Below are 14,117 nucleotides of genomic sequence, written 5' to 3' on the forward strand. Positions count from 1 at the left end.
ACAAAAGAACACCAGCAGTCTTAGGCATAGTCGTTAAGAGTTACAGCTCCTTAGTACGTCAGGATTTCTACTATCTTGAACTGTTAAGCAGTTCGTTTTTTAAGATTAGCACATGGAGCTTTGTTTTTAGTGAAATACGTGACAGGACAGTATTTACAGAACTGAATTTCCAGACCCTCTTAGAAGCCCTCGACACTTCATTTGCCGGTATCTCTTAGACAAAAAGCTATTAGAGGAAGATATGTTAAAAATGTGTTTATTTTGTTTCTGTATGCGTTTCCTTCTTTCTCGTGGTTCTTTACTGACTTTCTCTATTCTGCTCTCCTCTTAACTCCCATTAGAGAGTAGTTGATTCCGTATATAGGCTCCTTGGAACCAGAGGTTCTCCAGACACAAATGACCTCTGTAAGTTGCAGGAGTTGGAAAGTGTGCGCAGCGAAGACGAGTCTGGGAACCCACAGTGCCACCCTGTAGTGATGGAGGTAGGTTCAGCAGTCACTCAATAACAGTGTTGTAGTCAGGCCTTTGAGATGGAAAGCTACCATGTCCATGCTAAGTAAGTTGGAATAACACACTGTATGCGCATAGCACTCTTTTTCTTCCAAATTAGCACTGAAATGCCCCTCATTTGACATGATACCAATAATTTGGCACAAAGTAAAAACATTTGATACAAAATGTACCCTTGTCAGTCCCCATAACTGGGCGCAAAGGCATCCCCTAGTATTTTCCAAAAGATTTGCTGAATATCACCCTTAAATTGTATAACTAATTGTCCCAGTATTGTCCATAGTTGTTTTATGAGTGTCCCCTTATTTGTTTCCAAAGTGACTGTATATTTTCTTGCTGGCTTTAAAAAGTGACAGGCAAATTGCGTAATGTGTCTGAGCACCTGAGGAAAGCGATAAGGTGCTTATAATGGAGCCTTCATTCATTGTTTAACTATGGGAGTGTTAAAGAACACATACCTAAGGCAGTGCTGACTGGTGCAGACTGTAAGGGGTCTCAGTGTGCACCAAGTTCTGAAAGTGCTACCTGTCCCACACTCATGCAAGCTGTAGCAGGTATAAACCCATTTAGGTATTAGCGGGCACAGAGTCATCCAGGCACAAAAGGAAAAGACTCATAAAGGCAGCAGCATAAATGGACTCATGCAAGCACTGGAAGGCACATACAAATGATAGCCCTGGCTGTTAGTGGGCTGGTGGGTAGAGGGTATAGACTGTTGAATCAGTCCTTTTTTTAATTTATTCAGTTTACAGTATATACATATCATGAATATGAATGGATTACAAAGACACTGTGGGTCATCCATTGCAAATGACATCAAGTATCAGCATATTACAAAATCAATATCCGTCCGAATAATTCCCTTTCTTATAGACTGAGCTGGAGGGTTTGGAGCATAAAACCAGTGCAATAAGTTAGGGACATTGAACCATATGTCCCATAAGTGACTGATGTATGGTGAGCCTGAAATGTGGTGGTCTTTTGGCATGGCGATGTTAATGAGCTATAGATCTGCTCATAGGTCTTTGACAGTTGTGAAGACTTTGCAAGGATAAGGGGAAGTGCTGGTCTTGAAGTTTGTAAAGGCTAAGCTTCTTAATCTGCACTGGGAAAAGAGTGCGCTGAGCCATTGTTTTCTTCTGAGGAAATGGACCCATAAAATGCTCAAGACATTTTTGACAGAGCATGTGCAGATTAACGTTGTACATAGCAGTCTCAGAGTGAATGTCAGAATAGGACATGGGAAGTCGTGACTTCCAACATTTGCTTACAACATGGAGTTTATTATCAAGTGAGCTGAGCCTTTCTGGTCCATGCAGGGTGCTATATTGTAGATACACTATTTGGGCAGTGCTATTAGCTAAATACTTTGACAGTATCTTTATATCTAGGGACGCCTTAGGGACGTTTTGGCAGACAGGTGATAGTCAACCAGATCCAAGTCTTTGCTGGAATTTCAGTTCAAGACAGTTTCCTGAATAGACTTCAGTTGCTCGCCTGGGTAATGTATGTTGAACTGCTCATTACTATTAATGTTTAGGCTAGGCAGCAATTCCTGAACACCATAGGGCATGCACCTTTTGGGAAGAGTCCTTTCAGCTTGCATTGTATTCTAGCGGGATGGACTGGCCCATAAGCATTCATGTGCCTAAGCCATTGCAATTCTAAATGACTATAGCATACATGAGCAAATAGGGTCGGAGATGTTTGCTCATATTCAACAGGCTACACATTATTTAATGGTTTATTTTATCAAGATGATTTAAAAAGAGAATCATTATCTTCTGTGAAGTGTAGATGCAGGTAAAAGTGAGGGATGTGAGCATTATAGGACCCAATAGAGAGATCAGAATGGCCCTCTCTCCCATGTTGAAGATGATCAGTGTTTCACCTCTGTGAAGTGGGTCATTCCAGGGCACTGTGGTTCTTGCACTTGGCATTTCACTGCTCTGTTTCTCTATTATCCTAACACAGGCACTGGACGCCTTATAGAGTTGCAGTTAACAACCCATTGTATGTGCAGAAACCGCTCTCAGTGACATGTAAGCAGAATTCTAGGCCATTGCTGGATTGCCCAAAGTGGTTGGGGCCCTAAAATGCAAATATGCGGCCCTCGTACCCCCCAGGGCCCGAGAGAAGGTCTTCAGAGCACACACATGCAACACAGCTTCAACCTGCAGAAGGTCTGTGACACAGATCTGCTCTTCACACATGACATGATGATCGGGAGCAACAACTATCAGCCACGCGCCATGGAGGCACTGCATCAAATTCAGACCTGGCTTCTTCGTACGTGTTCAATGCAACACAGACTTGCATGTCATCACAAAGTTAACATTCGCTGCTTCTTACTTGGAAGCACTCTTTCAAAATGTCTTTGTGAGTTAGAGATGATGGAGCACAACCTGCACAGTATAGTCACTCAAAGCAATCACATGAAAACATTAACAATATTCTATCATTTACTCATGACCACACAGTTCTGTTTGGGTAGGCCATTAGTGCATGAATGAGTGTGCACTGCCTTTAAACTAGGAACTGCAATCATCCTAAACCCCTTCATCCTTCTTACAGGGAATTGGAATTCTCTCTATGAACATGGCTTAATACACTGTCACGTCAGCCTTGGACACCAAGGCAGCATCACTGCAATGGGGCACACATCAGCACTCAGATCACCATTGAGTTGGCATTTGGTTTTTGCAAGAACCTTTTCAGGTGTCTCCCGGTGACTGGCGTCTGGGTCTTGCAGGACACACCCCACAATGCTTATATTTCTCTTCAAAACCACACTTCCTTGCTATGCTCTGCTAGTAGACTCTAAAAGCTAAAACAATGTTCATGTTTCTTCATAGGAAATGCTAAAACTGCATGATGGGGGTTAAATTACAAGAAATGAGTGCATGATAGTGGGAGGAGGAGGGCGCTAGAGTGCCAAACAAGATGGCCGCTCCACCGTGAGCTCCTCGCCACGCTCCCGAAATTTTGATTTAAACAGCGCCTGTTGGGGTTGAGCCGACATCAGAACTCCACGATTAACCTTTTACAGTCACTGTGACCCCCCGGTGTGGAAGCATTGAAGTGCGGCCCCTGCAGCGCAAAAACTGTGCCATGTCGTCCCGCGCACACCCACAGACACGTCTCCGGCAACAAGTGGGAGGCTGTACCAGAGGCGCCAAACGCTGCTTCATCACCAAGGCACCCCAATGATGAGCCCGCAACCATCGGGTGTCCATAGAACAAGAGGCTGGGTTACCCCCGGCCAGCCAGCACGTCTGCCGCCATGGCAGTGAATCTCTGGAACACCCGTGCCGCGGAGTGCAGCCTCCATGCAGCAGCCAAATATCGCGGTGTGGGAGAGGCGCCATCTGGACTGGCCGCGTCCCTGTTGAACGCCCAAGCCGGCCCATCACCCCGCGCAGGAGAACTGGCTCTGAACACCAGACCCGGACCACCTGCTAGAATCGAGGTAAGGCATTGCTGGCCGCCCTTCCTGCTGTTTTTCTCGGCCCCAGCGCATCTATACCAGCTGCAGGGACAGGCTGTTGCATGCCTGTTCCTGAGTTTTGACTGGTTGAATCAGCAGCAGCCCTCCAACGCCCTGGGAGAGTAATCACCTCTGGCCGAGACAAGCGGCCAAAGCATACAGAGCGCCATAACTTCGCACTACCTCCGACCCACAACTCCTGAGCGGCCGCAACCCGCCCACCACCGCAGAGGCGAGGAGAGTGGCCCCTTCCCGAGGCCTTTTCCGGTGCCCATCACAAGAGTCATCAGCGGGGCAGGTGCGGCAACTGCGCCTGGAGCACACCCCACGACCCATCAGACCCCTGAAAATAATCCACATTCAGGGCTTGGTCCGCCCCTCCCACGCAGTCCCGCTTCAGTCGGACCGGGCCGATGGTGGTATTCTGAAAGCATGGCAAAGGACGCGCTGGGGTTCCAAACCCACTGTGGCAGTCAGCAGCATTCACCCCCCCGCCCCAGTCCCCCCATTCGCCGTGATACGGGGAGCCCGGCGGCGGCGCGTGGAACGCTCATAGCCTGACCCAATCCGGACCAAGCGTCAAAGGAATAAAACAAGTGTGCTCTCCCAACGACAAACACTTTGGGGCCTGGGGCGTTCGGCAGAATATTGCATGGCCCTGACATAACAAGTGGAACTAGCACCCACAGAAGTAACCCACCATAACACGTGAGACAACTGAGGCCCTCACTCCAAACCACTCTCACCTCCGGCTAAGAAAAGGTCACAGACTCCCTCCCCGGCTGCTCACAATGGACACATGCCAAATCTGGCCCCCAGGGTGGGAAGAGAGGATAGAGAGGAACACCAACCTGCCCAAGCGTTATGGCACATGGGTAAAACCGCGCCAAGAGGAAAGATCACCTCTTGCCAAACAAAACGCTAGTGGAACAGCAATCACCCTCCATCTACCCCGCTGGAGGTGAGTGAGGCAAGGGACCACTGCTTAACCCGGTCCGCCTATAGTTGTGGGGCTGCAGCTCACCTCCACTCTCAGAAACAGAGATTTTATAAAACAGCCTATCCTGAGTGACCTCCTCAGACCGCCACTCATGGCGATATAAACCAAGTACACAGCGTCTGGAAGACAGTCCCACAGTAATAAACACCCCGGCCTCTGGACACCCCTCGACCTGCCATAAACCAGCCATCGGTCGCATCCTCCGGGCCCCCTGTTTCCTGGCCCAGATCCTCAACGAGACAGCTCCCTGCTCCAGCTGGGCATGTTTCCCCCAATACAAGACTCTCCAAGCCCACTAACAGCAGCCACCACACATGAGGAAATCAGACAAGTCACAGAGGAGGCTCAACTTCAAGTCCGGAGCCACCACCAGGACCCCTGGATCACAGACTTCCCCCGAGCCCCTGGAGACAATGACGGAACCAAACAACGACGCTGCCCAGGTCCCATGCACTGACATTCGTGAAACCCTACTAGACCTTAAAGCTGGAATTGGCAACCTCGACTCGAAACTGGATGCCCTATCCTCAGAGGTCGATTAACTGCAACACCGACTTGACAAGCACGGGGATAGACTCGACACTGCTGAACAGCAAGTGTCAGACCAGGAAGACGGGAGCGCAGCTCTCTTAGTCAGGGTTTCCACACTTGAATCCCAGATGAGAGCCGTGATAGCTGAGAACAAAGCTTTGGAGGGGCGGAATGGTCACAACAACATTAGATGGTAGGGGTGAGAGAGAAACAAACTCCATGGAAGAATTTGTCGAGTCTGTGTGCAGGGAGCTGTTCAGAGATGCCGCTTTATCCCACCTCTTTGTGGTGGAAAGGGCGCATCAGATACCCGCGACCCGTCCAATTCCAGGAGCACCCCTGCGCCCAATCATCGCGCGGCTACTTAACTACAAAGACTGAGATACAATCCTGCGACTCATAAGGGAGAAGGGGGAGCTACTTTATGACTGTGACAAAATCCAAGTGTACCCGGACTTTTCGCAGGCAGTCCAATCGTCCTGCAGGTTCTTTCGCCGGAGTGAAGAGACGCCTCATGCACGACCAAATCCAATACTCTATGCTATTCCCTGCTAAACTGCGTGCACAGCATGCTGGCAAAACACCAGCCGAAGCAGTCAGCAGCTACCTAGATGACATTGGCTGCTAACCCACCTGCAACAAACCAAGACTTGATGGGGTCGACCGCACCCGAAGAGACCCAACCTGAAACCTCAAGGTATGTGGAGACCCAACAGAATATAGCCACATACCCCACTTTTCAACTGCAAAAAACAGCACAGACAAACAAGGGGGTCCAACAGTCACCCCTAACATTTACCGTCTTGATTGAACTACCTACACACTATTCACAGGCGCAATTATCCACATCACCACTGGTAGCCGGCGGTCTTGGCTGGGCACTCGCGCCCCGTGCACAGCACTGTTCCAGAGTTTTTGGTTTAAAGGGTGGGTACATCTAAAATGCAGGTTGGGGGTTGCCTGCGTGGGTAGGACTGGGAGGGGAGTTTCGTCTAATTTCAGGGAATGCGCCACCCATGGACCTGGCCGCCATCGACCAACCCTCCCATTAGATCTCAACACACAAAGGAAGCATGCACATAGCTATCGTACAGGACCTAAAATTGTCACAAATACCCTGCGTACTCATGAAACAACCCTTGGCCATTCAAAGTAGCAACATGAAACATTAGAGGCGGTAACAACCCAGAAAAGGCACAGAAGATATCCCACTACCTCAAGAGACACAAATTCGACGTCACCCTTATACCAGAGACTCACCTGCTTCCTTCTTCTGAGAGTCCATGGGCCTCCACGTGGGGATGTCATAGATACTACTCTTCTTTCTCATCCTACACCAGAGGTGTGGCCATATTGATTAGCAGGAATGCAAAGTTCAGGCTGGTGTCAGTGGCACGGGATGACGAGGGCAGAGCACTGTTGGTCCACGGGGTACTGGAGGACACTGAAGTTGTCGTGATAAACTCATACGGCCCAAACACTGACAGCACCAACACATTCGACTGGGTAATACCGGCCGGGGATTGACACAGCCACAATCAAATGGGGGTGCGACCTAAATACCACTCTAAACCACACATGGGATAAATGACATTCATCCAATAACACAATCACTAAAACAAGCCTACAAGTCCGAGAAATTTGTGAGAACTACAACTTGATCGACATATGGAGACTTCACCATAGAGAATCTCATGAATACACGTTCCACTCCTGGGTTCATGGGTCCAGCTTGCGCTTAGACTATTTATTAGTGTCCCGTTTGGGAGGTTTTCAGTGGGACGAATTCCTGATTTTCCCAAGAACACACTCCGATCACTACTCAGTCACCCTAGAATGCATCCCGGGGAGACAACCAAAAGAAAAGCTCCACCTGGAAATTCAAAACAGGGGCGATTCAAGACCTGGTGTTCACCCAAGAGCTCCTAAACTAGATTAAATCCTTTCTCACCATTAATCAGGAGTCAGATACATCAAATGTGATCCTGGAAGAAACGCTAAAATGCTATATCAGAGGGATATGTAGGAGGGAATTGGCGGGAAACGACATCCGGCTAAAAGAGCTTGAGCAAAACGATACCGCTCTAATAGACCCCCACACAGTAGCTCTCATCAGAGAAGAGAAGAGCTAGGTAGGTTTAGAAGTAATGCTGACGCGAGGGCCGGCTCCTGGCACAAGGCCACCTAATACGTGTTACGCTCACCTGGTCTCTGCGGAGGCGTTGGGGCACGGTTGCAGCCCTCCCAGGAATTAGATCACCCCCGTCCGGTCTTTCCCTCTGCGGATAAGTTGTGAGCGGCGGGAATTGGTGGCACTGCTCCTGCTTGGATATGAGAAAACGTGAGTGCACTGATCAGTGATTATTGTTCCACTCAAACCCTTCTACCCAAGGTGCGATTTCTTTGGGTGTGTACCGTCCCATATGGCTCACCTGTTAATTATTGATGGTAAGCGCTCCGTCCTGCTACTTCTGGCAGGGGCGCTTGTTGATGGGATCTAGTTCCTTCACTGATCCCTGGTAAGTAATAGTCCAGTCCAGCTGCCACTATGCTTCTCCTCTTGTCTCTTCCCCTTTCCGTTTTCTCTTTGTCTCTTCTTGTTTTCTGTCTTGGTATTATTGCTCTCAATATTGCTGTTAATTCCTGAATTACGTTTTCTCTCCAGTTTTCTTCCCAATAGGTGGAAATGTGGTTCTTAAGCAGCTGTGGGTGCGCGGAACGCAGCCAGGAAGAAGATGGTTGAAACCGCAATGTCTGACAAAAGGTGAGTGATGGTTTAAGGCAAAGCGCGAGGTTCGGTGGTAGCGCGACCTACGACATGTCTTTTAAATGTCTAACCTTGCCTTTTTTATTTTACTTGCAGGTGCTGCTGTCGCTGGCGAAGCGCGTCGCGTTGCAGTGCCAAGATGAAGATTTCAGCGTCCCAGAAGATTTGAAGATGAGCTGCGGTGCCAGGATGAAGATGTCAGCGTTCCGGGAGCCTTGAAGATGAACTGCGGTGCCAAGATGAAGATGTCAGTGTTCCGGAAGCTTTGGAGAAGAATGTCAGCGGTGAGAGCAGGTTTCCAGCTGGTAAGTATGAAAGCTGGAAGCAGGATTTCCAAAGGTAAATTTAATCCCAGGCGACGGAGAGTGTTATGCTGCATGGAAGTGCAGAATAACATGAATCGTCTGCCTCAGGGATCGGAGCAGCTTATATAGCTGTGATCGTGGGCATGTCTACTAGGCCTGGCTTGCCTGCCACACCCTGCCACTCCCAGAGAGTCAGCACATGCAAGGCAACCCAATAGCAGCAGCCCCACCTTACAGTCCACGTGGGGCTGCTTTAGTGATGAAAGTTCCCATGTTAAATGCGTCTTGCACCCAAATGAGGTGTTATGTCCCAAAATAAAAGCATTCTTGTCCCAAATAAATGTCTTTGGTTATTGTTATTCATGAGTCTGGTGCCAAAGGTGCCAGGACTGTGTCCATCCGGGGCCCCTGTGCATGTGGCCTTTGAATGTTTGCGTTCTTGGTCCGATGACCATGACATCACTCCCCCTCAAGGCCTCTCTCAAGGGTGGTCCTCCTCCCGGTCCTGGTTTGGTAGGAGTATTGCGATGGAACTGCCTGATTAAACGTGGAGCATGGACATGTTCGCTGGGTTCCCATGTTCGATCTTGAGGTCCATAAACTTTCCAGTCTATAAGGTAATACAATTTGGACCAAACCACCTTGGAGTCCAGGATGGATTTGACTTCATACTCCGGTTCCCCATTGAGTAATTCGGGCTCTGGTGGAGGACTAATCTGTGTGTTTTGTTTCACTGGTTTGAGGAGAGAGACATGAGATACTGGGTGAATCTTCATGTGCGATGGTAACTCTAATTTCATGGTGGCAGGGTTGATTATTGCTTAGCTAGAATAGGGGCCCAAATATCTGGGGTGGAAGGCCCTTGGTCCTTTCAATGGTATGTATCTTGATGCTAACCAGACTCTATCCCCAATCTGGTAATCGGGAGCTTTTTTCGGTGCCGGTCAGCAAACAGTTTTTGTCTTTCTTTGGCCTTAGTCAAATATTCTGTCGCTTCCTCGTGAACCTGAGTGATGGTTTTAAGCAAGGTTTTTATTGCTGGCATTTCCAAAGTATCGGGTGGATCAAATACTGATGTCCGCGGATGTCTTCCAGGCACAGTATAGAATGGAGTTTGTCCAGTACTCGTGTGAATAGAGCTCTTTTATGCATACTCGACTAGCCAGAGTATGTCTTTCAAGGAGTCCTCGGAGTGCTGTAACATACACCTTAAATACTGCTCTAACGTCTGATTAGTTCGTTCAGTTTGCCCATCAGTTTGAGGGAAATGGCTTGTGGACAACCAGATGTCAATTTTTGCCATTGTACAACACTTTCTCCAAAAGGCGGAAACAAATTGAGTTCCACGATCCGATATTAAAATTGATGGAAATCCATGTAATCAGACAATCTGTTCTAGAAACATCGTAGCCAGAGTCGATGCAGTTGGGAGTCACTTCAGAGGGATGAAATGGGTCATTTTGGAGAATAAATCCACAATGACTAAGATGGTGTTGTAACCATTGCAGGGAGGAAGATCTGTAATAAAGTCCATTGACAGAGTATGCCAAGGGGCTGGTGGTACCATCAAGGGACGTAGTAAGCCAGCACGGTTATGTTTCTGAGACTTGTGTTGTGCGCAGACACCACAGGTTGCAATAAACTGGGCAATGTCTTTTCTCCAAGTTGGCCACCAGTAGTTTTGCTTTATCTTAGCCTGAGTTTTGGCTATCCCTGGATGTCCTTCCACTAAGGAATCATGATAGTTCGTGATGATTTGGTTTTACAGTGTCTTGTCCTTGATATATAAGCGTCCTTGAAAATATGGTAGATTGTTTTCGATAGTGTACCGGTCTCCCTTTAAAAGCCATTCCTGTCGTGTTCACTCATTCATCTGGGATTGCAAACTGGGTTTTAAGTCATCTACACACCTGGTGGTGGCGATTTTGGTTTGGATTCTTTCTTCGGAAATGATGGCCACAGGATCTGATGTTATAAAAGCTCCTTTTTCTTCACTCATGTGTGATAGTGCGTCTGCCCTTCCATTCCATACTCCAGGTCTATAGGTGATAATAAAGTTGTATTCTGCGAAAAAGAAAGCCCAACAAAGTTGATGCGAGGATTGTGCTTTGGCAGTCTTCAAGTATTGTAAGTTACGGTGGTCCGTGATGACGGTGACCGTGTGTCTTGCCCCAAGAAGATAATGTCTCCATGCCTTGAATGCTGCTTTAATCGCCAGCAATTCCTTATCCATGATAGCGTAATTCAACTCGCGGGCAGAGAACTTGCGAGACCAGAATGCGACGGGATTTAACTTTCCTGTTTCCGGGTTCCGTTGGGACAATACCGCTCCCATTGCTACGTTTGAGGCATCTGTGTCAGCCACTTATGGGAGATCTGGTTGAGGGTGTTGAAGAACTGGTGTTGTGGTAAATGCTAGTTTCAGCTTCCGAAAGGCTTCTTCAGCTTCTGTCGACCAATGGAATTTCTTGTTCTTTCTCAGCAGAGAAGTAATTGGGTGTACGATTTGTGATACCCCAGGTATAAAGCGATGATAGAAATTAGCGAATCCGAGCACACTTTGTACTCCTTTCGTCGATGTTGGTGAAGGCCATTGGAGGATTGCGTCCACCTTTCGCGTGTCCATATGTACGCCCTGTGGTGTGAGCATGAAACCGAGAAATTGGGCCACGGTCACATGGAAGAAATTATTTTCCAGCTTGGCATACAAGTGGTGTTGTCAAAGATTTTCTGGAACGGCTCGGACATGACCAACATGTTCTTCCTTGGAATTTGAGTCGATTAGAATGTCATCTATGTAAACAAGCACGCAAATGTCCAATGGTTCACGGAGTACGTCATTCATAAAGAATTGGAACGCCGCGAGGGCGTTACATAACCCGAAGGGCATGTCCTGGTATTCGACGAGGCCATATTTCGTGCGAAAGGCCGTCTTCCACTTGTCTCCTTTTTTGACTCTCACAAGATAGTAGGCCCCTCATAAATCCAGCTTTGTGTAAATCTGAGCATGTTTCACCTGATCCAGAAGTTCTGGTATAAGTGGTAAGGGGTGACGGTTTTTTACTGTGATCTAATTGATTGCTCTGTAGTCAATACAGGTTCTTAAATCCCCCTCCTTTTTAGGTACGAAGAAGAGGGACGATGAAGCAGGGGACTTGGATGGACAGGTAAAACCGTTTGTCAAACACTGATCCAGGTAAGTTCTTAGGTGTTGGTTTTCCTGCTCTGTTAGAACGTAAATCCGGCTGCAGGGAATCTGGGCTCCGGGTACAAGGTCTATTTGGCAATCGTAGGGTCTGTGCAGAGGCAAAACGTTGGCTTGCTCTTTTTGGAAGACTTCCTGGTAATCTATGTATTCAAGTGGTAAAGAGCCAGTGAGACCCAGTGTTAGGCAGAAACCTGTGCAGTACCCTCTGGGACCACTGCAAAAGATTTAGGACTACAGGTGTTTGGCAGTAAACCCACTTGGTAGCATTCTGTACCACACAGATTCACTTGGTAGCTGTGGCTGAGCAGTCAGACTTCCCTCAAGAAGAGTTAGGCAGTATACAGAGTATTCACAATAGGTCAAGAGAAAACAATAGAACAAGTAAACACTGACCAGGGCTTGGTGTGAAAGAGATATCATTATTTATTTAAAACCACATCTAGAAAAACACACAGGCACTAATAGTAAGCAATTCAGAAACACGGTCACTAAAAGATATACACTCCCTTAAAAGAATATTAGACAAGTCTTAAGTAAAGCCCACTTATTTTTAGACAGCGGTGAGCGCTTAACGTAGATGGCACTCTAATAGTTTGTTTTAAAAAGGGAGAGAAAAACAGAATAAATTGAAACAGATCCCAACACTTTTTCACGAACACAACAAGAGAGGAAGGCAAAGTAACACCGTGAATTCAGAGTCAGTAGGCCGGCTCCGCTTCAAGAGGATCAAAACGAAATGTGTCCCAGGTCACACGGTTGCAGTGCACAAAAGTCTTGTAACGGTTCAAAAAGGAGTTGGACCAAAGAAAGGGATCAGTTAGAGGGTCAAGGCGGCCAGCCCAGTCCAGAAGGTTAAGGGGTTATTATTACCTTGTAGCAATCTTTAGAAAGGGAGGCCTGGCGGACACGGTACCTTAAAGTGGTGAGAATACTCCAGCGGGGGCAGTTGTTCCTGGCAGCGGATGCAAGTCGGTGCTTCGTCCGGGGGTAGAGAGGATCTCGTCGGGGAGGAAGACAGGAGTCCGTTGCACTGCCAGGGAAGAAACCAGCCGTGGAGTTTCTTAGGTACAAGGAGCGGTCCGTTGTTTCGCGGTCCAGTGGTAAGTGGCTATCCGGCTGCCGGGGTGCTTGGCACGGGCAATTCGACCACAAACCGGTCTGGGGTGCGAAGAGAAGAAGATAAACTGGTTGTGCCCACCAGTCAGGGGAAGAAGCCTCTCCAGCCGGGAGATCTTCTCTGTCGTCGGGAAGTGGTGAGTCGGTTCTGCAGGGCTCCACCGGTGGTGTCGTCGTGGTAGGTTGGCTCAGCTTCTCCCTCGTCGGATTCTCAGGTCCTGTGGCGACTTCTGAAGTTCCAGTCCCCAAAGCCCTGCTTTTATGCAGCATACCCCCATTCACTCAGCCTAGCTGTCAATCAAACATGCTAAGTGGTGAGCCGGCCGGCTCACCACTTGGGCCAATCACACAAGAGTGCGACTTGAGTTACCAAGGTAACTCAGTCCAGGGTGCCTAAACCCCCTCCCACAACCCCTGTGGTACCCAGACAGAGTGGCACCACTTTTGGAGGCTTCTGTGGAGAAGCCTGCCAAAAAAGTGGAACAAAGGGCTCGACTTGGGTTGGGGTCACAGAAGAGAACACAAACGCCATTTTAGAATCGAGTCTTGGCAAAAAATACCAACCAGCGAATTAATATTAATTAAATAAACCGGCGGTATGTTCGAGGCTATGAGAATTAAATAAAGTTGGTAGCCTCGAACAATGGGAAAATCCCATAGGGAAATATTTGCGGTCGAATATAAAAAGTAGTTTCCACTGCCACCAGCCAAAACTCGATCAGGGGGACGGAGATGTGCCCCCTCGACTAACAGACGCGGGGCAATCGAATTGCCCCGGCAGTACGTCCACAATATGATGGTTTGTACTTGTTTCTGTTCATAAATTGGGACTAGTAAAGTCAATGGTGACTTTACATGCCCTGGGAGACAGTAGTCAGTCCCAGGGTATGGAGTCTATGGTGGGGGTGTCACTATGACACCCCTGTGTTACTCCACGGAGGGTGCAGTCAAAGGAACACCATAAATCATGTCTATGAGTGGGAGAAAAAGAGTCTCACTCTTGGCAGGAGAAAAAAACAAACTCCAGAAATCCAGCAAAGCTGCTGGGGGACTCACTAAGTTAGGAAATTCAGCCTAAAGAGAGAATTCTCCCTAACACCCAGCACGATTCCTTTCTTTGGTTTCATGTTGACAACATCTTTGTTGTAACAGGTGTCAGCACATTGTTAAGAAATGGTCAGAACTTGTTTTCG

The 14,117-nt window shown here is 48.0% G+C and overlaps 1 protein-coding gene across 2 annotated transcripts in view; it reads left to right on the forward strand.

The window, feature by feature from the left end:
- The window catches only part of SPOCD1 (SPOC domain containing 1), a 948,037-nt gene that overhangs the window by 72,778 nt on the left and 861,142 nt on the right, over positions 1 to 14,117 (forward strand). For both annotated transcript variants that reach the window (XM_069622501.1, XM_069622502.1), the window contains exon 3: positions 342 to 482. In XM_069622501.1, the coding sequence (XP_069478602.1) occupies positions 342 to 482 (141 nt within the window). The remainder of the gene's footprint in view (positions 1 to 341; positions 483 to 14,117) is intronic.

This window comes from Ambystoma mexicanum, chromosome 11 (assembly GCF_040938575.1).
Source record: "Ambystoma mexicanum isolate Mex_15411 chromosome 11, UKY_AmexF1_1, whole genome shotgun sequence".
Classification (NCBI taxonomy): domain Eukaryota; kingdom Metazoa; phylum Chordata; class Amphibia; order Caudata; family Ambystomatidae; genus Ambystoma; species Ambystoma mexicanum.